The sequence below is a fragment of the Tenebrio molitor genome, chromosome 6 (assembly GCF_963966145.1).
Source record: "Tenebrio molitor chromosome 6, icTenMoli1.1, whole genome shotgun sequence".
Classification (NCBI taxonomy): Eukaryota; Metazoa; Arthropoda; class Insecta; order Coleoptera; family Tenebrionidae; genus Tenebrio; species Tenebrio molitor.
The window spans coordinates 155,571-183,040 of NC_091051.1; the positions used below are offsets into that span (position 1 = coordinate 155,571).

The 27,470-nt window shown below is 36.9% G+C and overlaps 9 protein-coding genes across 12 annotated transcripts; 1 reads left to right on the forward strand and 8 right to left on the reverse strand.

Annotated features, from left to right (window-relative positions):
* Positions 1-408: 408 nt before the first annotated feature.
* On the reverse strand, positions 409-3,907 carry LOC138134184 (T-complex protein 11-like protein 1). Of its 3 annotated transcripts, none has more exons than XM_069052301.1 (9): positions 3,767-3,907; positions 2,837-3,003; positions 2,513-2,786; positions 2,299-2,442; positions 2,127-2,246; positions 1,722-2,015; positions 1,485-1,669; positions 1,266-1,432; positions 409-1,215 (listed from the first exon to the last, which is right to left on the reverse strand). In XM_069052301.1, exons 2-9 carry the CDS (start codon positions 2,974-2,976, stop codon positions 1,013-1,015), a joined length of 1,527 nt encoding a protein of 508 aa, XP_068908402.1. In that variant the 5' UTR covers positions 2,977-3,003; positions 3,767-3,907; the 3' UTR covers positions 409-1,012. The 3 variants fall into 3 exon arrangements, with proteins under 3 accessions (XP_068908402.1, XP_068908400.1, XP_068908401.1); XM_069052299.1 differs by lacking the exon at positions 3,767-3,907 and adding an exon at positions 3,164-3,305; XM_069052300.1 differs by lacking the exon at positions 3,767-3,907 and adding an exon at positions 3,164-3,296 and having other exon boundaries at positions 2,837-3,016.
* LOC138134181 (uncharacterized) lies at positions 3,305-6,640 on the forward strand. The gene is made up of 6 exons (XM_069052295.1): positions 3,305-5,285; positions 5,339-5,635; positions 5,684-5,823; positions 5,882-6,212; positions 6,268-6,480; positions 6,529-6,640. Exons 1-6 carry the CDS (start codon positions 3,369-3,371, stop codon positions 6,616-6,618), a joined length of 2,988 nt encoding a protein of 995 aa, XP_068908396.1. The 5' UTR covers positions 3,305-3,368; the 3' UTR covers positions 6,619-6,640.
* Positions 6,632-9,642, reverse strand: AIF (Apoptosis inducing factor). Of its 2 annotated transcripts, none has more exons than XM_069052296.1 (8): positions 9,097-9,642; positions 8,843-9,042; positions 8,616-8,792; positions 8,350-8,562; positions 8,161-8,291; positions 7,929-8,104; positions 7,681-7,872; positions 6,632-7,633 (listed from the first exon to the last, which is right to left on the reverse strand). In XM_069052296.1, exons 1-8 carry the CDS (start codon positions 9,182-9,184, stop codon positions 6,771-6,773), a joined length of 2,040 nt encoding a protein of 679 aa, XP_068908397.1. In that variant the 5' UTR covers positions 9,185-9,642; the 3' UTR covers positions 6,632-6,770. The 2 variants fall into 2 exon arrangements, with proteins under 2 accessions (XP_068908397.1, XP_068908398.1); XM_069052297.1 differs by having other exon boundaries at positions 8,972-9,042; positions 9,097-9,641.
* A 2,891-nt stretch (positions 9,643-12,533) lies between these two features.
* Positions 12,534-14,204, reverse strand: LOC138134185 (lipase 3-like). Its single transcript, XM_069052302.1, has 5 exons — positions 14,018-14,204; positions 13,246-13,965; positions 13,102-13,186; positions 12,908-13,050; positions 12,534-12,859 (listed from the first exon to the last, which is right to left on the reverse strand). The coding sequence occupies exons 1-5, from the start codon at positions 14,117-14,119 to the stop codon at positions 12,710-12,712; spliced, it is 1,200 nt and encodes a 399-aa protein (XP_068908403.1). The 5' UTR covers positions 14,120-14,204; the 3' UTR covers positions 12,534-12,709.
* Positions 14,205-14,430: 226 nt separating this feature from the next.
* On the reverse strand, positions 14,431-15,859 carry LOC138133515 (lipase 3-like). The gene is made up of 4 exons (XM_069051463.1): positions 15,703-15,859; positions 14,847-15,651; positions 14,650-14,792; positions 14,431-14,599 (listed from the first exon to the last, which is right to left on the reverse strand). The coding sequence occupies exons 1-4, from the start codon at positions 15,808-15,810 to the stop codon at positions 14,450-14,452; spliced, it is 1,206 nt and encodes a 401-aa protein (XP_068907564.1). The 5' UTR covers positions 15,811-15,859; the 3' UTR covers positions 14,431-14,449.
* A 1,460-nt stretch (positions 15,860-17,319) lies between these two features.
* Positions 17,320-18,802, reverse strand: LOC138133516 (lipase 3-like). The gene is made up of 5 exons (XM_069051464.1): positions 18,647-18,802; positions 17,884-18,594; positions 17,743-17,827; positions 17,547-17,689; positions 17,320-17,489 (listed from the first exon to the last, which is right to left on the reverse strand). Exons 1-5 carry the CDS (start codon positions 18,728-18,730, stop codon positions 17,340-17,342), a joined length of 1,173 nt encoding a protein of 390 aa, XP_068907565.1. The 5' UTR covers positions 18,731-18,802; the 3' UTR covers positions 17,320-17,339.
* Positions 18,803-21,084: 2,282 nt separating this feature from the next.
* Positions 21,085-22,520, reverse strand: LOC138133320 (lipase 3-like). Its single transcript, XM_069051194.1, has 4 exons — positions 22,361-22,520; positions 21,732-22,301; positions 21,521-21,676; positions 21,085-21,472 (listed from the first exon to the last, which is right to left on the reverse strand). Exons 1-4 carry the CDS (start codon positions 22,460-22,462, stop codon positions 21,092-21,094), a joined length of 1,209 nt encoding a protein of 402 aa, XP_068907295.1. The 5' UTR covers positions 22,463-22,520; the 3' UTR covers positions 21,085-21,091.
* A 541-nt stretch (positions 22,521-23,061) lies between these two features.
* On the reverse strand, positions 23,062-24,513 carry LOC138133319 (lipase 3-like). The gene is made up of 2 exons (XM_069051193.1): positions 24,355-24,513; positions 23,062-24,297 (listed from the first exon to the last, which is right to left on the reverse strand). The coding sequence occupies exons 1-2, from the start codon at positions 24,472-24,474 to the stop codon at positions 23,203-23,205; spliced, it is 1,215 nt and encodes a 404-aa protein (XP_068907294.1). The 5' UTR covers positions 24,475-24,513; the 3' UTR covers positions 23,062-23,202.
* Positions 24,514-26,015: 1,502 nt separating this feature from the next.
* On the reverse strand, positions 26,016-27,423 carry LOC138132976 (lipase 1-like). Its single transcript, XM_069050734.1, has 3 exons — positions 27,231-27,423; positions 26,632-27,180; positions 26,016-26,580 (listed from the first exon to the last, which is right to left on the reverse strand). Exons 1-3 carry the CDS (start codon positions 27,351-27,353, stop codon positions 26,044-26,046), a joined length of 1,209 nt encoding a protein of 402 aa, XP_068906835.1. The 5' UTR covers positions 27,354-27,423; the 3' UTR covers positions 26,016-26,043.
* Positions 27,424-27,470: the final 47 nt, after the last annotated feature.

A 27,470-nucleotide genomic window follows, 5' to 3' on the forward strand; every position in this document is an offset into this window, starting at 1 on the left:
AACGTGCAACTTCAATTGTTTTCACCGCTTCAAAATATGTCATAATTATAATCTTCACCCCTACAAATCTGATTTATTTGACACCAACGTCCAGAAAATAAAGAGAATCACCATTTCAAACAATTAATCACTGTGGGACAATTCATTTTAATACTAAGTATTTACAACTTCAATGTATTCTGGTTTTCAGCCCCAATAATCGGACTTGATCTGTAGGGACTTAATAATAATCATCTTCATTATAGTTATGTACTTGCAAGACTTTAGCTACTTGCAGTTTTCTGGAGACTCGTAAAATATTCGTAATATTCTATTTTAACCAATTTAGATGAAACCCATGAAAACCACCATTGTTAACAGCCAACACCGTCGCCGTCGGTTTTCCGCAATACCTAACATAAAACTCGATTTAGTTTGGATATAATTTTATTCTATGCGTTACAGTTAGGGGCTCGTACTTGTTACAAAATTAAATTGTTTTAGGTATACAAAGATTAGTATCACAAATATAACATAATAAAATATTTTGGCTACGTGTCTAGTAGATTTGCGCTTCAAGCTTCATTACAAAACTTCACTTTCACCTTATTGCCCAGTTGACTTGACTAAGAATTATCACAACGTTCACACCCATTTTAAGTACTATTCCGGACACGGAATCTTGGCCAACATTTTTTTGACATTAAAAAAATGATGTACACCAATCATTAGCGTCATTAATAAATGACAATTATTAAAAATCACTTTGAAGTTTTTATTCTGACATCAAAAAAGCAAAGAAATGGCATTTAGTGCGATTCTGTTTCATCAATCAACATTGATTTTGCATCGATCCAACCAATCAACAGCTTCATATCAGCAATTATCGAGTCAAAAGTTGGGTTATATTCAATAAAGGCTAGTTCACGCATATTTGTCAGTTATGGCCAAGATTCCGTGTCCGGAATGGTAGTACAATTAATTTAAGACCGAATTATTAAATTAGTCAGTTAAAAGAAGGATATCAATATAATTAGGCTGGTTTAGGCAATGCCGCCGATACAATATCATAATAATAAATGCAAAACACTGTATTGTTATGCGAGACAATTCGCAAAAATTGTCCTGCGATAGCAGCCAACTCTCTCTGCAAAGAGGTGAGTCCGGTGGGTACTTTCTGCGGTGCTGCTGTCGACGATTCGATTATATCCATGAAAAACTCTTTGATACGCTGCCCTGAAATTTGTTTCTTGGCTGAAATTATCGGGATCTGGTCTAACACTTACGAACTAGTCCCCGAATCTTATGGTCTGGTTCGCTGATCTGCACAATCTGTTGTCGCAAAATTGCCTCGCCAACTTCGTTCATCTCGTTAAGTTGATACTTTCTCTGCGCCTCCTTCACGTCGTTGATAACTTGTTCGGCGACATTCGATAATGCCTCATGTAGTTCCCTGGAAGCAAAATTTTAAAAAACGTCATCGCTTCACCTTCCCCCTCATTTACTTGTCATTTTTGACAGTTTGAAGTAGAATTGAAATGTGGTCTTTAAGAGAAGCTTTGAATTGGGCGATTGACTGCAAGTCTGGACCTGCACTGCTCAGTGTCACTAGTAAAACGGTTCCGATTGCCGTCAATCGATTCGTTTTTGCTTGCAAGTCTCTCAATCGCGCCTCATCGATCATGAACGTCTGAGAAGAAAACACACATGTAGAGTCCTTCACTTGATTGAAGTATTTTTACCTCCGGGTATGGCTCATCCTCCTCCCAATCCAGCAGATCGATGAAGGCTTCCCATGATGCTTTTTTGACGACACTGCGAATGAACGACTCAGACGAAGTGGAATTGGCCGGGGGCGGCTCCGACGTGTCGACGTGCTTGAGCAACCATTTTTTCGTATGCTCGAGACCGTCGTTCTGTACCGCCAGAAAATCAGCAAATTTTTTACGTTCTAGCTCCACACTGCACGCGATAATGTCGGGTCTGGCCATTTGCAACGTGAAATTCGCCATGTCCAGCTTCATCAAATCCAAAGTCTATGTACCCAAAATGATTATTGTTAACAATTTTCGAAATATTAATTCGGAGTGCAATATATTTGCAAAATAAGCAAATATACAAAAAACTGTGTGAAGAAATTGCTTTACCTCAAGGATGCCCTTGAATGTCTCAACCACGTCAGTTGTTTGAGTGAGCTCCTTAATTTTGTCATCTCTGACAGGCGCGCATAGCTTCGCCATTACAGAAATTACATATTGGGCGTAATGCTGCGAATTATAAGATTAAACATCTAATGATTAAAGTGAAGAAATTCCTCACTTCAAAATCTAGAGTTCCATTCTCTGCTTGTTGTTTTATCAAATCTCCGTCCAAAATTTCGGAAATCTGCTGTTTAATCTTGGTATGTTGTGGCAGCAACACAGCAAAGAGACCTTTCTTGATGTCCTCCAACAAAACCAGCGCCTAGACAAAGTTGATTCATCCAAGGTCAAGTGTAGGTTGGTGATTCACCAGACATAAACAAAACAATTACCTGTGTGTAATTTGGGGGAGTTTGGGCGAGCTCGTTTTTGAGGATATCCCAAAAAGCCTTCCTCATTGTATCATTCACCATTTGGTGAAGGGTATTGGGTTCAGGTTCCACCTTTTGCAGCTTAAAATCATCATCCACGACAATCTGATGGACCAGCGCCATGTCCCTCATGCCGTTCGCGGCCTGCATTATCTCCTCTAATGAAACAAATTTTGGGGGCGACGCCGAGGTCAGGCCTGATGACAACATGAACTGGGCTGAGGTGGTCCTCTGTCTAAACAATAATCATCAGCAGATGCGGCTTTTAAACGTATTCATTTGTACCTTTTTCCAGAACAGGCTTGCGCTCCGTCATCGCTGGTAGTGGAACATTCGCTTTGTGTACGAATTCGTGGTCCCGTTCCCGTATCTTTGGGTTCAGACGTCCCCCCGAATTTCGTATCATCGTTATTTTCGCTGCTCATTACAAGTTTATAATGAGAGACACGTAGCTAAAAACCGAAGCTATATTAAATGTGGTTGTACTATTAAAAGATTCCGGGTTGAGCAACAAAAACCAGAAAGCGCTATGCATTGTCATGGTAGAAAAATCCAAAATTAGCGACGGAACGAACGTGACAGACGCAACATTATTCGAAAATTGGTACTCACCTAATTTAGTTTACAAAAACACGGGAATTTCGAAAATTCTCCAAAAAACGTCAAAAGCACAGCTGTTTAATGTTTACCAACAACAAAAACCAACGATAATGACAGAACAATGACAATTTTGGGGATTTCAACTTTCCCAATATGGCAACATTGTCCGAAACCTTGGCAACTGGTAAACTGGTTTGACATTACAAAAAAAAAAAAAATGGACAAGGTGACCGATTCAAATAACTTGTTACGGAGAATAATCGAGGAGAAAGTTAACAGTGCTCTAGATGAGCCACTTTCCAAGCTAATTGGCGAAAATGAATCACAAGATGTGGAGGAAATTATCAAAAAATTGGATTTGAAGACAATCGAAGATGACATCTTAAGGGACACTCAGAGATCTAGTCGTGACCCCTGGACAGTCAATTTAAATCACTCAGATTACGCCACGGTTATCGAAGGCTTGAACACCACTTCCACCGTAACGAAAATAAAAATCCTCGACAAGTTACTTGACATACAAATTATAGACACAAAACAGCAACTGTGGGAGGAGTTGTCACAGAGTTTACGGAAATGTTTTGTAAGCGCCAACAATGAAATTTTTATACGCACCCTCAAAGTTCACCACCGAATTATCATTTTCCCCAACACTTCCTGTGATGGTTATTTAAATCTCCTCAAGAGCACTTTTCTGCTTTTAAACAGTCGATATTTCACAGATTTGAACAAAACTCGTATTTTGCAATCATTACAACTGATAGTAGATACTCACAATTTTGTAATAAAGTTCTTATTGCACGCCAGCCGCAACGTAATCGATGAGATTCTCTTAGCTTTTATCAATGTGCTCAGTTTCAAATCAGTTTTTGAATTGTTTGGAACTGTGGATCCTAAAACAAACTGGATGTCCAATTTTTGTTACGGAACCCACGTCCGTACCACCTTCTTCAGTCATTTAAAACGAAAAAATCCAGAATTCATCAAACACATAGTCGTCACATTTACCAAAAAATTAAGTAACGTCGATGATGATTCTGAAGCTTTTTACGGTTATTTTTTAACGTATTTTTGGCGATACAAAGAAAATTTAACTTTTCTTCTGGGTGAAATTTCCGCAGAGACTACACTCGCGGCTATCATCACAAAACTCAAAAACCGAAAAAATAAACAACTCACAAAACTAATTATCGATCTGTTTAATCACAATCCCACATTACTGAAGCCCAAACTATTGAACATGTTAATGGAGCCGTTGAGTAGTTCAAATCGCAATAATACGAGAAATACAATAGAAAGAAACGCACACGTTTTCACAATAATGATCAACATGGCAAAATCGCCCAACTTTCGTGTCTTGTTTGGGGTCTGTGTGCATAAGGGTAGGCGTCGTCAGCTGACACGAAATTGTACAAATTTGCTTCAAAAAATCGTCGATTTAACAACTACTTCATTAAAATTGTACTCAAACCAGAACCAAAACGAACACTACTGCTGTACCACCGCTTATCTTCTGCTGAGCTGTTGTGTAGCTCTCTACGAGGCTCATCCCGTGACTCTTCTCCATGTGAATCCATCGAAACTTGTATGCAATCTACGTGACTTCTATCACCTTAATTGGAGAAATGACGACAACGTGCGAGACGCTGCTTTGCGTTTGTTTACATTTTTTTATTCGAATTATGAACCGTCTCTGAAAATCCTGGGTTACGACAACGAGATTCTTGGCGATTTATTCACTTTCACCCCGATCGAGGACCTGAAGGTTGTGGTAAACAAGTTGGGTTGCGACAAGGACGGCATAAGCTTTTTAAAAAGTCATCGCGCTCAAATTGTGAAACCGTATCTTGAACAGATTTGGTTGTTGGACGAGAATGACAACAATGACTTTGCCGAATTCATTCTGTTTCTGGTACAGTTGAATGCAGGGAGTATCATTGCGTTATTGGTGGACGATGATGATGAAAATACTGTTGTCAGTGGCGGCAGGAGCGTCTCTTTGGTAGAATTATTGGAAAAGAGTCTGAACAATTGGGGTGAACCTGTAGAAGAATATGTCGGTTTGTTGGTAATAAAAGTGATGATGATGAATTTAGATCTGTTACTCTACTTACAAGCCAATTATCAAGTGCAGGTGAGTGTGAAATTGTACTCGTAATTGGCGATTTCACTTTTTTCATGTTTTAGGAAAAATTGGAGAGTTTAGCGGAATACGACGAAAACATTATCATAGATGCACTGACCAGTTTCAGACGCAATATTCGGATTTCACTGGAACTGATTGGATTTGCGGAAAATAAATATAAAAGTCAAGTCGGAGAAAGTGCTGACCTTGCGATGGTGCCTCAGATTTTCGAAGTTCTCAAACCCACCTCCGAAAACAACGAATTTAAAACTTTCCTAGAAAATGGATTTGGTAAAGGAGATTTAAACTGGCTCGGTGGAGCAAGAAGGACTTTTAAAAACTCTCTCGATTTATTCGATGTACGTTTCAGTCGTCTCGTAATCTTATTTTAATTAAACGTATTTCAGCCATCTGTTTTGGTAACCCTACTCGAACAAATTCCCAAAGCTTACGTCTATAGGAAAGTTGAACTGCAGTGGCCACCCACCGATTCGGTGTACTATCAACTACATCCTGAAGATTTTTGCGGATTATCTCTGATAATTAAGTACCTATACAGAAAGCAAACCTTAAATTTAACAGTTCTAGTCTGCGTCTCTTTTCAGCTACGGTCTAAAAACGGGACTCTTAAGCATGGTAGAGGATGATATCCACAATAAAAATCTGATGCTTTTGTTAAAACAATCACGAGTGCTCCTCGGCCATCAGCCTCAATATTTTGCAAATTTCGATTGGTTTGTTGGAATCGTATTTTTAATTTGTTGCGGAAACCTGGACCACTGTAAATCCATTTTAATGAATTTTACTAATATGCAGGCGACGCCATTGGTTTGGACCACTTTTGGTAAGGAGTTTGACAGCACTTTGCAAGAAACTTTCTATCAACATCTTGCCGTTATGTTGGAAGAAAATGGTACTAGTTTTCAAGCACTAAAGGTGCCAATCATGTAAAATTGTTATTAGAATTAATTGAATTTATACAATTTTGTAGATGCTTGGGATTTCAACAGAAATGCTAGTACGTTCGTGGCTGAACCAATGTTTTTTTGATTTGCTCAGGTTTGAAGAAATTTGCAACTTCATAGTTTTTACGGTATTATATTCCGCTGACTGTCTCCTGTGTTACATTGTTGCCATTTTCAATTATTTGAACGAACGCATTTGTTCTGTCACACATTCTCCACAAATGAATAATATTTTTCAGGTGGGTGCTAAAACTGCTGTCCGCTCACACTTGAAGTATTTTTTTTAGATGACCGAAATGAGCGGTTTTAGGTTAAGCGAACATATACATCTGATCGAGAAACTAATAAAGCGCCATCGGAATTTACACAGATTGTAGAAAATAAATCAAATCTGACAAGGCTTACCTTTATTTTTAAACTTCCATTCTATGTACATTTGAACGAAATCAAATTCGAAGGTTCTAAAATTCTTATGAAATAAAAATTAATCGATGAATGAGAAGTATGACAGTGGCAACGTGCCGGAATGTTAATCTTCGTGAATGTTGAAGAGCTTGGCCACTTCGTTCAGATCATCGTATTTCCTCTCATCCTTTAGCACTTGTCTAGCTATCGACATCCTATTGAAAACGTTCCACAGAACAATCCCTACCACAACATCATCCCTCAAGTAAAAAACGACTCCTTTGACGTAATCGTCCACTTTGTTCCTTTTTTTTGCCTGTTCATTCGCATCCCCCTCGTCTTTTTGTTCGTCGTTGTCCGCCTCAGATTTTGAGCCATCTCCGGTCTCAGTTATTACTTCTTTAGGTGCGTCTTTGTCTGAGGCTTTGGCAAACACACCAACAGTTGGTAGCGACGCATCTACGACTCCTATCGCTTCGTACCCCACATCCGGCCCTAAATCTGACCAGAACATGCTCTGATGAATGTAAGGGCTCGTCCCTCCGGTCATATTTTCGCCTGCTAACCGCCCCGTGACCACTGCATTGTCGTGGTGTTCGATCCTCCGACGACCTAGCTTTGGATCGTAGAAACAGGCACAGTCTCCCGCCGCGTACAAGTGTGATCTGGCCATCAACTCTGTATTGACAAGGTAACCCCCGAGCTCTGGGTCGACCTCCAGATCGGACTTTTGTGCCATGTCGGTATTGGGTTCTACGCCCACGGCTATGATGGCGTGATCGACTTTGATGCTCTTACCGTCGCTTAGAATCAAGATCAGTTTTTCGTTTTCAAATTTGACACCAATCACTTCAGTGTTGCTCATCACGTTGACGCCTTCAGCTTTGACTTTATTGGTGGTCCAGGCGCTCAAGTACTCGGGAAGAATTTTACCCATGTTGCCAGACTCGCGGAAAATTTGATAAACGTCTTTACGCTTTTTCTTACCTGAAATGAGAGATTAAAGTTGTGTACTTAATATCGGTGTCATCAACCTTTTCTGGCCAAGGCGCAAGCCAGTTCGCTGCCTAGGAAGCCTCCGCCCACGATGGCCACAGATCTGGACTCCTCGAAAGCGTCAAAAACGTCCTCGAAATCGAAAATGTTTCGGAAAAGTTTCACCCTTTCGTCGACTTGAGGGTCTGCACACGCAACTTCGAATACACCCAACATTTTTGGGTTGGCACCTACGAATAAAAATTGATCGATTTCCTCAAAACCGAGGATAACCGTATCTGCAGACCTGTGGCGATTAGGCACTTATCATACTGAATTTCGTATCCATCTTCGAGGTACGCAGTTCTGTGGACGACGTCCAGATGCGACACGGTCCAACCTCGGGCGACTGCAACGCCGCCATTTTCATTACTTAACAAGTTTTTACAGGCGATGTAAAAATCCTCCGGTTCGTAATACAAACTAAAACGATTTTATGATATAATGTAACGTAGATAACCTAAATACAAAAGAACTACTTCCGCTCCGATCCGTTCCATTGTTTGAAAATCAACTTTTTTACAGACTCGGCGTCTTCGTTGAACCACATTTCTTTAGAAAGAGGAGGGCGCATGTATGGATGAAACGATTCATTAGTGACAACTAAAACCTAATCTGACTTTAGTTTCTGCAAGTTCTACTCAAAATAAAATCAAAATCGGAATTACTTTTGCTGTTGGATCAGCTGATTTGATCGCCCTGAAAGCTGCAAATGACGCGGTACCGCCCCCTATCAGCAAATAGGGGACTCTATTTGGTATTTCCTTTGAAGTTCTTGGATCTTTGATGGCTTGTCTTTTGAGTTTTTTCTTTTTTAAAGCTATTATTTCGGCGACTTTTTGCTTCTTTTCCTCACTGTCAAAGAAACCAAGGGCGTACAACTAAAAGTCGATCTCTTAACGTTTAAAAAAAAAAACGAATTCAAACTTTATACCGCGCCTAACGTTGCAGCGGTTATGAGAAGCCCTAACAGGGCCGCGTTTTTATAATTGTCCCACTTGCTACTTTCATCATATGGACATTCTGGCTGAGGTTCTTCCTTTGCTTGTGGACACTCGCTTTCTAAGGTAGGCTTCACCGGACACTGATCTGGATCGATATGTGGCAAACGCTGTTAAAAATAATAAATTAAACTGTTTAATTTGCTTATTCGAAAAGTACCGATGGGGGAACAGGAGGAGGAGGTCTACAAGGATGAATGTCAACAGGTTTACACTCTCTCAGGACAAGTTTGGGACGTTCCTTTTTGGCTTTTTTCTCCTCACAAGCTTTATCTTTAATATCTTGTACCTTTTTATCAACATCGTCTTTGTCTTTGGAATAAAATCGTATCAACTGACTGGACTGAATGCGCTGCAAGCCTACAATATGCACAAATCAAGCACACACCTACCTCAAGTTTCAGCTCAGCTCACCTGAACACCTCGAAGTTGCGACTGGAGATCTCGTTAGGATTTTGACGGTAACATTTCTTAGCTGCAATAAATGATTGATCCGAAACATTTTTTGTTAAATGTGTGATGTATAAAAGTCGTGAAATTTTATTAAAAACATAAGAACATTCTGTGAAGTTTGATGATAAATGACAAACTGAAAGTGACACGTTAATTGTTGATTTTGTTCGGTCTTGCGTGAAATACTGCAACTATGTGCTTTATTGTCCCGTTTCAATAATAATTCAGTTTAAAAACACGCACTGACACCCTTCGCCGATTGTTACGATTCACGTTTTCCATTGGTACGACATAACCTCAAATTTTCGCCGTGGTCTCCCAACCTCGTTAACAAAACAAAAAGAGATATTGTAAGAACTGCCGGAGGAAAGTACTTGCTTTATTTACGAATTAACAAAAACCATAAATCACGAATATAAGCAAACTCGCATAGAAAATCATAAATAAAAGTCTCTAATGCATATATGACACAAGATACATAAACTGGTCGCACTGGTTGCAGAATTTGCAGAGATAACGTTATATAGTCCATTCATTTTAAATCTTGGGTAAAGTTGTAAACTCAAAACGCCGTAAATTACGAAAGCGGCAAGTTTTCATTGTGTGGGTACTATAAAGTAGTAATCCCTCTGTTCACATCAAATTGGTACCACGTCGTACTTTCACCATCTTATCAACGAGCAAAAGAAAGAGACCTTAAGGTATCCGCAAATAAAAAAAAATTAAAACACATTTTGCGATCAGTGACCAAAAAAATTTTAAGAGATTGTTGATTTTGTATTGGGAAATTTTGTATTTGAGAAATAAGATTACTAAATAAAGAAATAAGAGTAATTAATAAAGTATCCATTACATGTATACTTTAAAGTAAATTAATAAATAAAATAATAAAATACTTACATAAACAAATAGAAAATTAATCGTCATCTGAATCAAATTTACTAGATGATTCACCAGTATTGGCAACAAATATTCCAGCACATTAAGAATAATTTGTTCAGACTGATAAGTCAAATGACCCAAACCACCTGACATATTGAGTAAAATTAACGCACTGAATTCACTTTACACAACACAAGTTATTTCTTGAACGGTACAACTAAGACTGTAATTGTTTTAGTGGCTTAGGACCGGCCGGTCCTGTATTTTTAAAATTCTGGAAAACCCCATTATTATGTACAGTCGCGAGCAATAAATTTTGGTCGTCAAGGTCATTCTTTGACACAATCGAAAATGCTCCATTGTAAAACAGTCGTAAATATCATAACCTATCATTATGTTGTATGACATTAATTGTCATTTTTTTCTCATTTTTTTGACACTTTGTTGACATGGGCATAATTAAGCAGGGACATTTTTTAAATCTGTGACAATCTAACCAAATTTTGAAATGACATTGACGACCAAAATTTATTGCTCGCGACAGTACTTTCTGTCTACGCTTAGGATGTCTTATTATTACCTGCACCCGTCGTATAGATAAGGTAAGCAGAACATATTTATAGTACCTAAAAACAGATGTTTTACAGACGAATACAAATGTATGTTAAATAATGAACCACCCAGAACACTCGATATTTGTCTCAAGAAAATTCGCGGATAAATTTAACTACAAGAACGCAATGCCCTCAGAAATTTTATGTTTGGGCTGGTATTTTTAATAATCAAATTATTGGGCGATTTTAGTAGTAAATTTAAACACAAACATATTTCGACATTTTGATAAATGTGAATAAAAATGTTTCTAATAACTTGACCATTTAACAAATGTTAAATTTAATCAATTTCTTAATGAAGTAGGTACCTGAAATCACGCAAAAACTATTTTTCATGTTAAATTCCTATGGTCAGGTTTGGTAGTTGACACTCGGTATTCAATACAGTTTTAGATTCACTGAGTTTCGGACAAGTGTCAAAGCAGGCAAGTTTTATTACTAAACCCAAGATTTAAAATGAATGGACTATATCTATGCTGATTGCAACCTTATCGTGTAGATTTAAATTTCTATGGCCCAGCGAGAGACAGCAAAGAACAACCACACAGTATACAGGGTTGCGATTATGTATGGAACTGGCTCCGTTCTGCTAAAATGCTACAAGCTAGAACCCTGAAATTTTAAACAGACCCCAAGTTCATCTGTAACACACGAGTTTCCTGTAATATGCTTTAGCCCACGTGTTATGTACAACATTTTATCTACGGCTGCGAATTATTAATAAAAAAAATCAATTTTTGGCAAAAACGTCAAATTTGACATTTACAAAAATATATTTTGATAATTGTTAAATGTCAGTTTCAATCGTTTTAATTCAAAATCAAAGCAACAAGATTGAAACAATTTGCTCAATACCAGGACAACCAGCTAATTCTGTTTGTAAACAACGCGTTGTTTTTAATTTTTCATAATTGAGAGCCGAGTCGTTTACGTCTTATCGCGGCTCTCGGAAGTGAAGTGACTTCGAAAAATGTACATTGGGGTTACCCCGACGTCAAGTGATGAAAGTATCTACCAGCACCTGGAACGGAAAAGTGTGTGATCCAGGACGACCCGGAGTGCAAGAGACGAGCGTCTCTGGAGGTGTCACTGCAGTTTGCGTCGTTTTTCCAGTATGACGTGTATTACAAAGTGGTCTCTTGTGCGAGTAACCCAAAAGAGAGTAGTAGATGATATCATTAAAGGTGGAAGTGAGTCTTTTTGTGCCAAGCCCAGAGATTGAAGACCGAAACGAAGTCGATGCCGGCTACTGGGCGAACAAAATGCAAGGACTGTGTTATGTATTTACAATAAGTACCTAGCTTTTCTTTTGTATTGCTGTATTTCAATAAATTTTGTCTGTTTGCTTCTAAATAAAAATGCGTTACGTAATGAAACCAGTGCGGTAATGAACTACATTACGCAACTCAAATGACTGTAAATGAGTGTGGTAATAACGACTTATCCAAGCAGCCGTAGATAAAAATAATTATAACAATTTGTTATACCGGGACATTTTTTTAACTCTGAACGTAGTCCATACTTATTCCTTATGTTCAATTTAAAAAAAACACAGATCAATGCATTGTGAGTTGCTACGCAACCAACTATACCAAACACCAGAGATTTTCAAATAATGTTAAAAATTGTTCCGATTGATGGAATTGGTCTATTATGTGTTGCATTGGAAATGTCACGCACATTTCTAATGCTCTGATTGGCATAGAATAGCTGCATTATGTGTATTTCTTCTTCAAACAACTTGACCATTTTGTTAAACTGTCAAGTACTTATTTTCGTTACCTTGGTTACGTGATTACATACATGCATTGACCTGTGTTTTTTAAAACTGAACATAGGGAATAAGTATGGACTATGTTCAATGTTAAAAAATTGTCTCGGTATATGATGTTATGATAACTATTATTTTTTAAATTATTTAATTGTAATTAATTAATTAATCACAGTTCCATTTATAAGCGAACCCTATGTGGTCATAATTCTCTCTCCACAAATTGATTTTACGTTGACAAAGTTCTCCAAGTTTCGGTAATTATTACGACAGGGAGATTTTTATCATTTATAGTATTTAACATCTTTTAATATTGCTGCATAACTTTGATTAAATCGACGTAGAGAAGATCCACAACATCTGTAGAGAAAATAAAGTCCAGATGATTGAAAAGTTCCCATGAGACTAAATAGTCTTCAGCCACATTTGGGAGTTTGCCGATCAAAGTTTCCACATCCTACAGTTTATTTTTATTATGATGAGACAACATTTGACTAAAAATTACCTGATAAGGCACCAGTCTGTCATTTCTACCATAATAAAGACCAACGGGAGCGGAAATTTTTGATAAGTCGTAGGCAGGAGGCGTTTCAGTTCCATAAATTTCTTTGTTTTTCTCCGCACCATGATCATATTGAGCAAATCCACCTGAAATATTAACAAGTCAGACGAAAGTTGACATTAAACAAATCAAAATACCATTTTTAATTTGTTGTCCATAATGAATAAATTGCTTGGTAGCAGCATTCGAGGGTGCATTGCTAAAAATGACAGGTAATTTGCTCTAAAAATTTAGACAATTAACTACTTAAGGTCATTGTTAAGCTCCCCACAATTCCTTACAATGTCCAGTTGAGTTTCGTCAGCTCCATCAACCGTAGACAAAATAGCTTCACAGGTATCAGAAAAATCTGGTTGGCTACAGAGATTTAATGCAACTTCCCGTATCACTTCCGGATAAGGAAGTTCATAAATCTTGTATTTAGCAAACATCGCCTCTAACTCGTTTATATATTTCGATAAAACTTTAAGAAGGCTACCAAACTGGTGCTCCATAATCGAAGCAGGGCCCATAAGCGAAGCCATCTTGATTTTATCGTTGTATTCTGGTCGAGTCGATGCGAAGACTAAGAAGGCGGTACAACCCTGTGAATGACCTACGTAATACAAATTATCATCGCCTTTGAGGTTCAATATGTAATCGATCGCGGCTGGTAAATCATAATGTCCGATTTCGTGCCAACTGAAATCGAAGAAACGTTCAGCATCGTCAACGACATCCAATGTGGTATGATTTCTGGACCAGGCGTTGCCGCGTGCATTGCCAAGCCATACATCGTATCCAATGTCGGCTAAAATGTAACTGAGGCTGCGATTTGGACCCATATTGACATAATCAGCCGACGAAGAAATGAGACCATGCATTAGTAAGACCGCAGGTTTCTTACCCGATCCATCGTCATTTTTACCATGAGGTATTCTTTGGAACGTCAGGATGTAACCGTCTTCGGTTGTGATATAGTGATTTTCGCAAGGGTATCCGTGATTTTCGATTATTTCCACCTTAAAATGTAAATTAAACAAACGTTGGATTAGTCGCAAACGAAATACTCACCGTGTTCAGACCTACATCTGGGTCTAGCGATGGCAGTCCTGTGGAAATTGTTCCACGAAGGGTGGATAGAGTAAGAATTATTGCTAATACTAGCACAGTCATGATGATCTTTCTGATGAAGAGAAGTGTGCATGAGGTTTTTATAATACGTAGTTTAGTTCCAATGCTTGTTATCTCTTTGAACACATCTAGTCGTATCTAGATCTAACTTTTGCTTTCTAACTTATCTTGGTACACTTTGATCCAATTTAGATACACATCTTAAAATTTTTGAATTCTTGAAAGTAGGAAAAAAATAAACAAAAAGGTGATTACAATCGAAATGAGACACAATTATTTTAAATTATACCGATTGAATCAGTGGTGTGTCTTGAGGAATTACATTGGGGAGCAGGAGCAAAAAATAGAGGAGATTTTTTGGAATTGTTCTTATTAATATTTCTGCATTACAACTATCAATTCATTGTAAACTAGTTCGACGATATCTTTGGCGTAAAGGAAATCAAGATGATTGAAACCTTCTTGCGTTATTAGGTAGTCATCAGCAACTTTTGGTAGTTTACTTATAACATTAAGGGCATCCTGAAAATGTGCATGTAACAAGATGAATTATTATTAGTCGATTTGTGTACCTCGTATGGAGCCACATGATCATCTTTTGCATAGTACACAGCTACAGGTGCTGAAATTTTTGAAAAATCATAAGCTGGTGGTTTTTCACTACCATACAATTCCATATTCTTTTCAGTTCCATAATCGTATTGAGAAAATCCACCTGCGAATAGTTGTTGATATTCATTAATTCAACCATTTACCGTTTCTTTTTTACCATTTTTAACCTGTTGACCGTAATGGACATATTGTTTCATGGCAGCATTAGAAGGGGCATTAGTTCCAATCACTGGAATCATTTCTCTTTCCATTTCATTTTCATCAAAATCACCAAATAGAGAGAAGAGCATATCACATGTTTCAATGTAGTCCGGATTTACGCAATTCGTCATCGCCCACTCCCTTATGACTTCGACAAAAGGGATTTCGTATATTTTCCAATTTTTTAAGATAATCTCTACTTTATCAATGTATTTGCATAACTCTTGTGTCAGTCCAAAAGGTCGATGCTCCAGAATAGCAGCAGGTGCCATCAATGATGCCATTTTAATCTTTTCGTTGTACTCGGGTCGTGTAGTTGTCAAAACCAAGAAGGACGTAGTTCCTTGAGAGTGTCCCACGTAATATAAGCTGTCATCACCATTTACATTCAAAATATAGTCGATGGTCGCGGCTACGTCATAGTAGCCAATTTCATGCCAACTGAAATCGAAAAATTGTTCAGCGTCGGCTACAATGTCTAAAGTCGTGTGGTTTCGGGAATAAGCGTTTCCTCGAGCATTTCCGATCCATACGTCGTAACCGAGATCGGCGAGGAGGTAGCCCAAGCTGCGTCCTGGTCCCATGTTGACGAAATCGGCTGACGAAGATGTAAGACCGTGCATGATGAAAACTGCTGGTTTTTTTGAGGTTCCATCATCTTGGATCCCGTTAGGAATTCGATGGACTGTGACAATGTACCCGTCTTCAGTTGTAACGTAGTGGGTCTCACAGACGTAACCGTGGTGTTCGATCATTTGGACCTTGGTCAGAATTAATATTCGATAGATCATAATTGAGCAAGTAATACTTACTGTGTTCAGACCAACATCAGAGGGGTCAGCCCATAATTTTGCTGCTTGTGAAGTTACTTCATAAGGGAAAAGACAAAGAACTGCTATAAATATTGTAATCAATATCATGGTGTTGCTATTTCGAACAAAGCAAGCAGGACAGATTTCTTTTATACTACTCTGAATTTATCAAAGCTCTTATCTTTGGGAAAACGTTTTTAGAGATATTCAATCATTAAATCTGAAAACCAACACCGTTTTCTAAATAGGACATTGCAAAGTTGTAAAATTTTTCTGTATCAATAACTGGATCAAGTGTTGTGTGATTTCTGAAGAATCCATTACCATGTGCTCTCTTACATTCCCTGGCCAAGTGGTCAGGTAGGTTTTCCAACCCTTGGCGTGGGGTGGGTGGCTCTGTATTGCAAAGTGGATCGGCGTTAGGATCAACGCAACGAGTACTTGACGTCTCTCGAATTTTATTTACAAGAAGAATTTTGTATATTTTCCAATTTTTCAAAATCTTTTCCACTCTGTCCATGTATGTATTTGGACAGTTCCTGAATAAAGATGTTTGGATAATGTTTAATAATGGCTGCAGCTCCCATCAGGGAAGCTAACCGAGCCTTCCCAAAACTAAGAAAGCGGTTGTTCCTTGAGAATGCCCAATATAGATAGTACAAACTAGATTCTTCTTTTAAACTCAAAATGTAATCTATTGAAGCAAGATCATAAATAATAACCAATCTCATTCCAGCTGCAATTCTAAATTTTTTCTTGATCGGCAATTGGATCGAGTACTGGAACTATTCAGCGGCATATTTTGACATTCCTAAGAGGATATTTATATAACATCACATGTTTGATTATCTAATATTATTATCTATAATCACTTTTGTAGTAAACCAATTTCATCTACTCAAAAAAAGATTGTAAAGATTGTGGTAACATTTGTTCTTTAATTGATATCTCGATTTTAAAGTTCTATTATTTCGAATGGAGTAGTTTGGAGATTTTATGTTAAGATTACATTGTTCGCAATCTTACATTAGTAAAAAAATTTATTCTAATACATTGTCTTCTGTTATTATTGATTTGTTTGTTCGACACTGTCAGAATTTGATAATTTTTTCCTATGTGAACGGATTTTGATAAATGTCACAACTTATTAAAACGAAACGTTAAGCTAATTTAAAAGATTTTAAGCGATTTGGAACCTTTAAGAGGCTCGTCGAACATAAAAACGTCGTATTCAACTCGTTCGTCGGCTCACTCATGCCATAAAGAGTCCAATTTACACACGAATTCGTTAAATAATACATACAGGGTGTTTTTGTGTTTTTTAGATATTTTTTCCGAGTTCTGCATGAAGCCAGTAGCTCGTGGTTAAAATTTGTGCACGCATTTCAAAAACACCCTGTATACTACGAATATTATATGATATAGAAAGTTATCATTCTTTTTAAATAGAGAATCTGTAACATATTTTTTATGTAATATCTAGATATTTTTAGCAAGAAGACGCAAGTATCTTGATATTCAGACTAACTCCTGCATAATTCTTATCTAAGGCATGTATCTTTAATTAAATTGGGATATGATTGGGAAAATTGGGAAATTATTTTAAGCGAACATGCCTTCTTGGTTATTTTTTGTATTTAAAATTCTTTCATTACTCTCATTAATTCGTTGTATACCAGTTCCACGACATCTTTAGCAAAGGCAAAGTCACCGTGAGTGAAAGTGTCGTCCGGCACCAAATAATTATTTACCACATTCGGGACCATACTAGCCAAAGTTTGTTCATCCTACAGTTGATAATGTTGTTAGATTAGAATACAATAATAATAAAGAAGAACCATTACCTCAATTGTTATCAGACCATCGTTTTTTCCATAATAAAAGGCTATCGATGATGAAATCTTTGATAAATCGTAAGGTGGAGGAGTCTCGGTACCATATATTTCGAAATTTTTTTCCTTGCCGTAATTAAACAAGTTAAATCCCCCTGAAAACATAAATGTTAAAATTGACCTGCTTTTGATAAATATGACGACTCACCATCTCTAACTTCTTGTCCATAATGAACTAACTGTTTCATGCCGCTATTCGAAGGATCATTTGAATGAATAACAGGAAGAAACTCCTGAAAATATACATACATACTTTTATTTAAATTAAAGTGAAACTTGATTTGCTTACATCTTCAATTTTTGCATTGTGCAACAGTTGATACAGCGTATCGCAAAATGAATCTGTGCTAGGATCAGCGCAATGAATACTTATCATATCTCGAATTTCTTTAACATAAGGAATTTCGTATATTTTCCAATTGTTTAAAATCCGCTCAATTTTATCTACGTATTTGGATACATCTTGAACCAATATATTGGGAAAATGTTTTAAAATAGCTGCAGGTGCCATCAAGGAAGCTAACCGAATCTTGTCGTTGTAATCCGGCCTGGTGCTTGCCAAAACTAAGAAAACTGTAGCTCCCTGAGAATGTCCAATATAATACAAACTACTGTCTCCATTTACATCTAAAATATAATCGATAGCGTTGGCAATGTCGTAATAACCAATTTCATGCCAAGTAAAGTTGTAAAATTTGTCTGCATCAACATCTGGATCAAGTGTAGTGTGGTTTCTGGAGAATCCATTACCACGTGCGTTGGCAAGCCAAACATCATATCCTTCGTCAGCCAAAATATAAGCAAATCCCCGATCTGGACCCATGCTAACAAATTCTGCTGAGGAAGAAGTTAATCCGTGCATTAACAACACTGCTGGTTTTTTGGTGTTTTCATCGTCATTAATTCCACGTGGGATTCGATGGTAGGCCAAGATGTAACCGTCTTCTGTTGTGATATAGTGTGTTTCACATGCGTAACCATGATTTTCAATCATTTTATCCTTTTGAACGAGTAAGTAATCGAAAAGAAATTCTCGATATGGAGGGACTTACCGGAGTGAGACCAATGTCTGATCTATCAGACGAGGCTGGATAGATGGAGAAGAGTCCTAAAAGTGTAACAGCAAGAAACAACATAGTTCTATTATTTACTGGTATATTTTGATAAGCAATGTCAAAAAAAGCTTTTTATAAGTGCGATTATCAATTTTTATTACGCTTGTAAGATATAGTCTTATAATAATTATAATTATAACAGATCGTACAGATTGTTAAAATTTATTTTCAACTGATATCTTATACCGTATGTAGCTAAATTCTAACAGGTACCGTCCAAACGTCAAAGTTTTGTTTACGCATTAAATTAATTATACAAGGTGATCAACAAGAAATCAAATCAAGAGTGCTAGAACCTCATCTTTTGTTTTATCGAAACGTTTGTCTTAGCTTGATGGTACGCATATGTATACTTGCTACGCACAGTCGTCTTACTGGTTGCCTACCTCTCGAAAAATCACGAGCGTCTAGCTGCAGGGATAAACCCTCCAATAGAAACGTGGGATCGTTGGAGCATTTAAAATTTGCCGCTAATTGACTGTGATAGGGTGCGTTTGCAGTAGTGTGGTACAGATACAGAGTGCATGAAGAATTGAAGAGTGGTGTAGGGTGCAGGCTGCATGCATTTCGGTAGCTGGTGGTAGGCCGCTTTCCCTCTTCCGTTGAGTTTGTGATATTTATTGCGTCTGTGAATATAGTGCGGTACTGTTTAATGATTCTTAGCTCTGCTGGCTAAACGTAACAATACCAACAGGGCAATACGTACAGGGTTATTATTATTATAAACGATTGTAGTCCAAGTAGGCTTAAAAACTGGATAAAACTTATGGTTGCCGCTCCATATGTATAGCTGACTCAAATTGCAAAAAACCGCTTGTCATTTGCAACAGCATTTTTTCAATATTATTGAACCAAATGAAGGCACAAAGGGGCCACAAATTCATAGTTTGGATTGAATATTTTCCATATAAGCACAGTTTTACAGTAATTTCAAATGACTAATGCCATAAAAGTGCTGTTGCAAATGACAAGTGTTTTTTTTGCAACTTGAGTCAACTTTATAAAAAACATCAAAATGATGTAAATATTTAAGTGAGTACATACCGTTCATACTCAGGAGTTAAATTAGGTGAAAAACAACTCAATATTTTTGGATTCTATCGGTAATTAAAAAAAATAAATAAAATACTCATCACCCTACTTTTCACCTAAAAATGACACTGACAGCGACAAAAATTGACAGTTCACATGAAAGCGGCAAAAATTTCATAACATGGGCATGACCTGCTTCGACTACAATCATTTATAATAATTACTCACCCTGTAGAAACGTTGCTAAAACTTTGTTCATTGAAGTTATCGCGTAAAATTTTTACTCGCGCATGCGCATTTTGTTCTAGATTTTCATTGGAGGGTTTATCCCTGCAGCTAGACGCTCGTCGAAAAATCTATTATTAATTATAATATATAATAATATATTAATAATAATTAATGCTTTATCTTCAATGGTAGAACCCATGTTACCACTTATTTTGTGATAGTTGTTGCTTAGAATTACAATAAACGTCTGTAAACTTTGACGAAATCGAAAAGTTAATAATAAAACTGGAAAATTACCCACTCTTCGAATGTAAAATGTTGCCCTTGTTTATTTTATAAATTTTCTCCATTATCAGATGATAATAATAAAATGGCACAATTATAATTATGTCTAAAATTCATGAGATATGATATATTATAAACTAGCGTTGAAACCGCAAATTGTCTACGGTTATTGGAATTTATGACAGATCTCACTAATGTACAGTTCAATAATAAGTTTTAAGCGACCTTGAGTTTGACAATCCATATCCAAAACATTTCGAGTATACATATCGGGTGTTCATTTAAATGTATCCTCAAAGTAGGCGTTGTGAACGCACCACAGATTCCAGATCACGGATCAGCTGTTTAAATTTTGTTTTTATTGTGCAGACTGACGAGGGATGCGTTCACAATCGACTCTTGAACGCCAACTTTGAGGCGAAAATACTTTGCTTTATGCTGAAACAGTTATAAGTATACATACATACAGGGTTATTCACGAGAGACTTCCGATGAAAATTTCGTTGTATGCAACCCAAAATACAAGAAACCCCTAGAACTTGATATTTTGTTTAATTCGAAATAAGTTAGCAATCCAAGTAGCTTGGCGAATAAAATTAATCACGACAATTTCTCTTTATTGAGGTTATGAGCAAAAGTGAAAACTGACATGACAGACACTAAGGGCCAGCAATCGTTGATTTAAGTATTACTTTTTATAGATTTAGGAAGCTAGAAACCATTGGAAGTTGTAGTTTCGGTTGCATATAACAAAATTTTCATCGGAAGTCTCTCGTGACTAACCCTGTATACTTAGAGAATTGAAAAGATAAAAACACATAATAGAGGCATTTTTTGTTAATTTGTAGCTTTTATTTCCGCAATTACATCGTTATATACTAGGTCAGCGACATGTTGCGCCCACAAGAAGTCCAAATGATTAAATTGACTGTTGGAAACTTTTTTCAAATTAACTAAATTTGACAATCCATCTCCCAGCTTAAGAACATCGTCGATGGCTGCAAGCCAGTCATTGTTGGCATAATACAAACTAACTGGAGCCGTTATTTTTGTGACATCGTATAACGGTGGTGTTTCTTGACCGTACTTAACTACATTCTCTTCGCGATCGTGGTCGTATTGAGCAAAATTGCCAGACCGAATCTCTTGAGCATAATGTAAGATTTGGTTAATAGAAGAACCAGCAGGAGCATTTGACGTTATGACAGGAATAAAATTCTGAAATGGTTCGATTACAACAAATCAACATAACAACTAACAGCTTACTGGATCTATGTCGAAATCGAAGCCACATATGATATTAAGAAATAGGAGACAAGTATCTTGAAATTCCGAGCTGTCGCTGCATATTTGTTCACCTATGTCCGTGTAGAAATCAAAATGTGGGAGAAACTCGTATATTTTCATGTGATCGATCAATTGCTGTAAAAATTTAGATATACCTATGTATTCTTATAATTAAATCTTTTCTACTCACCTTAATCAAATCATAACTTTCTACGAGCTGTCTAATGATCGGATTAGGCAATTCGCCCATATATGCAATCGGTGCCAACGCTATCATCAACGCAATTTTGTCATTATACTCGGGCCTTTCGCTACCCATCACAAAGAAATCTGTGGTTCCCTGCGAATGACCTACGTAGAAAACCTTCTCTTGCTCTGTGGTCTCTAGAATATAGTCGATTTTGGCTGGCAAATCGTAAACTCCGATTTCATGAAAACTGAAATTGAAGAATTTTTCGGCATCTAAATCTGGATCTAAGGTGATATGTTGGCGGGACCACGTATTTCCACGTTGGTTTCCCATCCAAACGTCATATCCGTTGTCTGCCAAGAGTAACCCAAGGCCAACACCGGGCCCCATATTGATCCAGTCTACCGAACTGCTCAGGAGTCCATGCATAAGCAAAACTGGAGGTCTGACATCATCTCGGGAAGAGTTGTTTGGGCCGTAAGGGATGCGATGAAGAGTCAAAATGTAACCGTCGCTAGTTTGGACATTGTGCGATTCAAGTGGGTAACCGTATTTTTCAGCCAACTGAATCTAAGATATTTTATTCCGTAGTATTCCGACTGGTTCAGGAGTATTATGTAGGTACTTACAATGTTTAATCCGACATCGGGATGGAGGTTTCGAGTTGCAATTTGTTTACTTTCTGTCGAAACGATTAGGATCAAAATACTGATTACAAGAGAGAAGTACATTATTGTTAAAATTATAGCTAACTGAATGCTACTTTGATTTGCTTTTTATATTTATCGATAGAACATAAATGGCAACATGAATTACGTGATTGTATCTCTCATTATCCTTTTGTATAAATTGTTGATAAAATCATTTTTGATGCGCAAAACCATAACCTTGCAAAAATATCCAATTAGGAAGTGGCAGTTTTACTTTATAAAGTTAAATTTATTATAACCGTTGCGTTGGTATAAACTGAAAAAAGAAGTCCTGCTTCTTCCCTGTGCTTTTAGTTGTTGTAGTTGGTCATCGACAGGTATTGAGCTTTAGAGAACCAAAGATTTCCTGGTAGAAATCCAAGGGTTTTTTTCCATACAGCAGATCTAAATTATAGGTATATAGGGTATTTCACGAGTGATAATGAGCCCGGCGGAATTGAAAATGCAACCCACAATACATTTCCAAAGTAAATGCTTTCTTACTTAAATTATTTCATTTAAATACGTGCAAATTTTGCAAAATCAGGAAGTATTTTGCTTTATTTTTTTTTTTTTTATTTGGCTTTGTTATCGCTTTGGTTTGTTAATTTTATTTAAAATTAAACCGAAATGAACAACAATTTATGAATGTTATAGTTTTATTGATACTTGCACAAAATTTCGCACGTTTTCATAACATTTAATTTTTATCTGGTGGGATTATTGATTAAAAAGTGTTTTTCAAACATTCAACGTAAATGTTGTTTTTCGAAAATTACCAACTAGTGTTTCATTAAACTAACCAGTTTGTTGTAAACTAATTCTCGAGCTCTTATACCAAACACGTAGTCCAAATGGTTAAACGACTTTTCTGATACTAGAAATCGTCCTTTACTGTTACCCAAACTTTTGTACAGTCTTTCAACGTCGATTTTTCCAGCTAACCAGTCGTTATTGCTGTAGATCAAATATACAGGAGCTGTGACTTTGCTTAAATCGTAATTCGGCGGCCACATCGATCCATATTTTTGTAAATTTCCCACGATTCCGTAATCGTAACGTCGAAACTTTCCCGAATTGATCTCCTGGGCGTAATGCAAAAATTGTTTGGTAGACGATCCTGCAGGTGTGTGTCCGCTCATGATGGGCAACAGCGTCGCATTCATTTCATTCGGACTAAACCCACAAATGGCAAATAGCGAATTTGTGCAAAGAATTTGAGTCAGAGAGTCGTCCCCACAGAGAATGTTTCCCCCCATGGCCATGAACTCATTACTAGGTAAAAATTCTCTAACACCTATCAGATTCAAAAGTACTGATAAGGGTTTCTGCCAGAAAGCTACGACGTGCATCAGAGGGCTGGTCATGTGATTCATGAATGCTATGGGGGCCAGACTGAAGTGTGCTTTGATTTTGGAATTGTAGTCTGGTCTCAGAGACGTCATCACGTAAAAAGTTGTGGTTCCTTGAGAATGTCCGATGTGAAATAGGCTTTCTTTGTTTGTTCGTTCCAAAACGAAATCTACCATCGTCGGAACGTCGTAATAACCGATTTCGTGCCAACTGAAGTCCCAAAATTCGTCCGAAGTATCGGGATTTAGGTAGGTGTGATTGCGAGACAATTTGTTACCACGAACGTTGCCCATCCAAACGTCGTATCCTTCGTCGGCCAGGACATATGCCAAGCCCTTGCCAGGCCCCGATATGATCCAATCTGCCGAAGAAGAGAGCAGTCCGTGTTGGAGGTAGACCACTTCTTTAGTTGTTTGCGTCGGTTTCTTGCCGTTGGGGATGCGGTGTATGGTCAAAATATAATTGTCTGGTGTTTTCACTTGGTACTCTTCGCATGGATATCCGTACTTAGTTATGATTTGAAGCTGGATTTTTTAAATTACACGTTATTTCATAGTTTGGTAATAATAACAAGTACATACCACAGTGAGTTTAGCATCTTCGCTGTCGCTGTATGGTTGAAAATCTAATTTGTTTCTTTGTGATGGAATTCTAGCAGAGAGGACTGAGCCTACGAAGCAAACTACTAGGAAAGTCAACATTTTTCGTCCTTGTTCGATATAAAGTAATTGCAAAATACCTCGGCTTTTATAGATATGGGGGCGGCGGATGCTCGGTTTTTTTTTGCAAAATATTGATAATACATACCAAACTTATCAGTTAATCCTTGGTTTAGCAACGGTTGTCTACAGGAACATTACTAAAAATTACGTAAACTGTCAACTTCTACTGTTTTTCATTTTTGGAGAATCAGTTTTATTTAGTCGATATTATTGTTAACGTGTAAATTATACAACAGGGTTTTTCGTTGTTAGGGGATACCGCTGCGAGTGTGCTGCTAATCAATTTTGCATGAAGAAAATGTATAAAAAATTTAGAAACCAAATGATTTTTAAACAAACAGTTGGGCTTCATCATTATATTTCGTTTATCATTCACAATGGACAGTTTGTTTTTTTTTTTGTAATCTAAATCAAATCATCATTATCTATTATCCATCATTATCACTTTTGCGGGATCTACTAAAAAGTAACACGACTTGACCCTTGAAACATTAAACAGGTGTAACTATAATATTTGCATCATTATCAGAAAGAACTTTGTTATTGCGAACAAATTGTTTTCAGCATATTTATGTAAGTGAATTTACGAGATTAAGTGATTATATATTTTTTTAATTGGCGAAACAGTTTTAAGTAGGGGCTAGGTAGGTTTTATTGTAATTATTTTATACGATATTTTAATTGTTTCGTTAAATGAATTCAAGTTGTTGTATTAAGTATATCGCATTATCGACTTGGTCTGGTAAATAGATTAGTAGCGGTGGGAAGAAGAATCAATAATTACAAATGATCAGTCCTTCCACTACCTCCTTTGTAGATAAACAAATCTAAATCTATTTCTTTTAACTCTATATTATTTAATTGTTTACACTAATCCACTATTCTGCTTTATTGAAATTATTTTATCATTTTCATACACACACAATAGACACTTATCGTTAAGTGTTTATACGTCAATCAGATAAAATATTTCTAAAACAATATAGCTGAGTTCGTGTGTATTTCAAGGGTCAAGGCTATCAAGAAGTACCAAATTTTCATTTCTTAAAAAAGTGAAAACATTTGCAAATATGTATTTTAATAAGCAGTAATAGTATATTATGCAACAAGATTTATAAACGACATTTTAGTCACGAGTTTCATTAGGCACATGCGGAGTGCAGCGGAACGAGTGTTTAATAAACGAGTGTCTATAGAAGTTTATAAACGAGTTGCATACTATATCTTTTCTACGACCAAATAAACAAAACAAATAAAACAAGTAACTTCTGTTTCAAACGTTAAACATTGAGAATCACATGATTTTTGCGATTCAAATAGCTGCAGCTAACTTTAGCCCGTGACTAAAAAGTCCGTTGCTTACTTCACCTCGTGACTAAAGCGCACAAAGTCACAGCTTGTCAAGGTATATTTAAAAGTTAAAAGATCACTTAGCGTCATGGAAACATATGCGATAAATGGCATTTTAAAAATGGGAGTAGAAAAAACACTCAGGTACTAACCAAAAAAATATTCTTAAATAAGATTGCTATTTGTTTATTATCTAAGTTAATGTCTAGTCATTAGACTTAGGATTTTATGGTAAACAAGTTGAGGAGCTTGTATTCCAAACAGATAATCCATATGGTCAAATCCATAATCGGAAACCAAAAATTTGCCTCTTAAACTGGTTAATTTCTTAGCAAAATCGTTAACATCTCTGCTAGATGAAATCCAGTCGTTCGTGCTATAAAAGAAGTACAGAGGAGCTGTGATTTTGGACAAATCATAATTGGGAGATTTCCATGAACTGTATCGTTTTAAATTGGAAAAAAACCCGTAGTCGTACTGATGAAATTTCCCCGAATTGATTTCTTGCGCATAATGTAGGAGTTGTTTAGTGGAAGAACCTGCAGGAATATGTGCCAGAATCAAGGGAAGGATTGTTGTGTTAAGTTGTTTCGGGTTGAAACCACAGATTGCAAAAAGTGTGTTGCCGCATAAAATCTTCGTCATTGTATTAATGCCACAAACAGTTTGTCCCAACAAACTTACAAAACCACCCTTGGGCATTACCTCATTTAAATCGATCAAGTCGACCATATCCTAAAAATATAAAATTATTGTATTCACGCGTTTAGATTTTCAGTTAACCACCTCAATTATGATATTTCCTTTTGCCAACGTCTGAAAAATCGGACTGAACATGTGGTTTACGAATGCTACAGGTGCTAAACTGAAATGTGCTCTGATTTTGTTGTTGTATTCCGGTCTCAAAGAACACATCACGTAGAAAGTCGTTGTACCTTGAGAATGTCCTATGTGAAAAATTTTGCTTTGGCCGGTTGTCTCAATTATATGATCGATCATCGCTGGAATATCGTAGGATCCAATTTCGTGCCAAGAAAAGTTCCAAAATTTTTTCGAATCTGGACTTAGGTTGATGTGATTTCGGGAATAACGATTTCCTCTGGCGTTCCCCAACCATACATCGTACCCTTCATCAGCCAAAATATAGCCCAAACCGTTACGAGGTCCTGTTATTATCCAGTCAGCTGAGGAAGCTAGAATTCCGTGCATCACAAGAACTGCTCCCTTATGTGGTTTTTTTATGGGGACAATTCGGTGAAGGACTAATAGATACCCATCGTCGGTAGTAACTTCGTGTGTTTCAACCGGATAATGATATTTTGTAATGATTTTAGGCTAGAAGTGTATTTCAGTTTCGGAAACTTTTAAATTTTAGAGATTCTTACCACTTTCAAGTAGACTTCATCTTGTAAGGAAGGAGGTAAATCTTTTAACAATTCTGGAAGAGTTGAGCAAGTGTGACCAGTTAATGTCGATAGAAAAATGATTATAGATAATTCTATAAACATTTTTAATCTGTTAAGGTTTTATATAGTTTCTTTCGTATATATAGGATTTATTGAAGGTTAACTTGACTATTATCTGAAATAGTTTCGACATACACATACATATAAGGAATGGAAGAA

Bases quoted from the DNA above. Each gene is read 5' to 3' on its own strand.
- LOC138132976 (XM_069050734.1), bottom strand. From the start codon at position 27,353: ATGTTTATAGAATTATCTATAATCATTTTTCTATCGACATTAACTGGT. The intron at 27,181-27,230 runs GTAAGAATCTCT...ATACACTTCTAG, and splicing joins ATGAAGTCTACTTGAAAGTG to CCTAAAATCATTACAAAATA. The intron at 26,581-26,631 runs GTGGTTAACTGA...TTATATTTTTAG, and splicing joins AAGGAAATATCATAATTGAG to GATATGGTCGACTTGATCGA.
- LOC138133319 (XM_069051193.1), bottom strand. From the start codon at position 24,474: ATGTTGACTTTCCTAGTAGTTTGCTTCGTAGGCTCAGTCCTCTCTGCT. The intron at 24,298-24,354 runs GTATGTACTTGT...TAAAAAATCCAG, and splicing joins AAGATGCTAAACTCACTGTG to CTTCAAATCATAACTAAGTA.
- LOC138134181 (XM_069052295.1), top strand. From the start codon at position 3,369: ATGGACAAGGTGACCGATTCAAATAACTTGTTACGGAGAATAATCGAG. The intron at 5,636-5,683 runs GTACGTTTCAGT...AACGTATTTCAG, and splicing joins ACTCTCTCGATTTATTCGAT to CCATCTGTTTTGGTAACCCT. The intron at 6,213-6,267 runs GTGCCAATCATG...ACAATTTTGTAG, and splicing joins CTAGTTTTCAAGCACTAAAG to ATGCTTGGGATTTCAACAGA.
- LOC138134184 (XM_069052301.1), bottom strand. From the start codon at position 2,976: ATGAGCAGCGAAAATAACGATGATACGAAATTCGGGGGGACGTCTGAA. The intron at 2,787-2,836 runs GTACAAATGAAT...ATTATTGTTTAG, and splicing joins CAAGCCTGTTCTGGAAAAAG to ACAGAGGACCACCTCAGCCC. The intron at 2,247-2,298 runs GTGAGGAATTTC...TATAATTCGCAG, and splicing joins ATGGAACTCTAGATTTTGAA to CATTACGCCCAATATGTAAT.
- LOC138133320 (XM_069051194.1), bottom strand. From the start codon at position 22,462: ATGTACTTCTCTCTTGTAATCAGTATTTTGATCCTAATCGTTTCGACA. The intron at 22,302-22,360 runs GTAAGTACCTAC...AAAATATCTTAG, and splicing joins CCGATGTCGGATTAAACATT to ATTCAGTTGGCTGAAAAATA. The intron at 21,473-21,520 runs GTAAGCTGTTAG...GAACCATTTCAG, and splicing joins TCGATTTCGACATAGATCCA to AATTTTATTCCTGTCATAAC.
- LOC138133516 (XM_069051464.1), bottom strand. From the start codon at position 18,730: ATGTTGTTTCTTGCTGTTACACTTTTAGGACTCTTCTCCATCTATCCA. The intron at 17,828-17,883 runs GTAAGCAAATCA...GTATATTTTCAG, and splicing joins ACAATGCAAAAATTGAAGAT to GAGTTTCTTCCTGTTATTCA. The intron at 17,490-17,546 runs GTAATGGTTCTT...TATCAACTGTAG, and splicing joins ATGGTCTGATAACAATTGAG to GATGAACAAACTTTGGCTAG.
- LOC138133515 (XM_069051463.1), bottom strand. From the start codon at position 15,810: ATGATATTGATTACAATATTTATAGCAGTTCTTTGTCTTTTCCCTTAT. The intron at 15,652-15,702 runs GTAAGTATTACT...ATTCTGACCAAG, and splicing joins CTGATGTTGGTCTGAACACA to GTCCAAATGATCGAACACCA. The intron at 14,793-14,846 runs GTAAAAAAGAAA...AACTATTCGCAG, and splicing joins CGGTCAACAGGTTAAAAATG to GTGGATTTTCTCAATACGAT.
- LOC138134185 (XM_069052302.1), bottom strand. From the start codon at position 14,119: ATGACTGTGCTAGTATTAGCAATAATTCTTACTCTATCCACCCTTCGT. The intron at 13,187-13,245 runs GTAAGGAATTGT...CTAAATTTTTAG, and splicing joins ACGAAACTCAACTGGACATT to AGCAAATTACCTGTCATTTT. The intron at 13,051-13,101 runs GTATTTTGATTT...TTAATATTTCAG, and splicing joins TGGACAACAAATTAAAAATG to GTGGATTTGCTCAATATGAT.
- AIF (XM_069052296.1), bottom strand. From the start codon at position 9,184: ATGTTTCGGATCAATCATTTATTGCAGCTAAGAAATGTTACCGTCAAA. The intron at 8,793-8,842 runs GTACTTTTCGAA...TATTTTTAACAG, and splicing joins CTCCTCCTGTTCCCCCATCG to CGTTTGCCACATATCGATCC. The intron at 8,292-8,349 runs GTAATTCCGATT...AAGTCAGATTAG, and splicing joins CAGCTGATCCAACAGCAAAA to GTTTTAGTTGTCACTAATGA.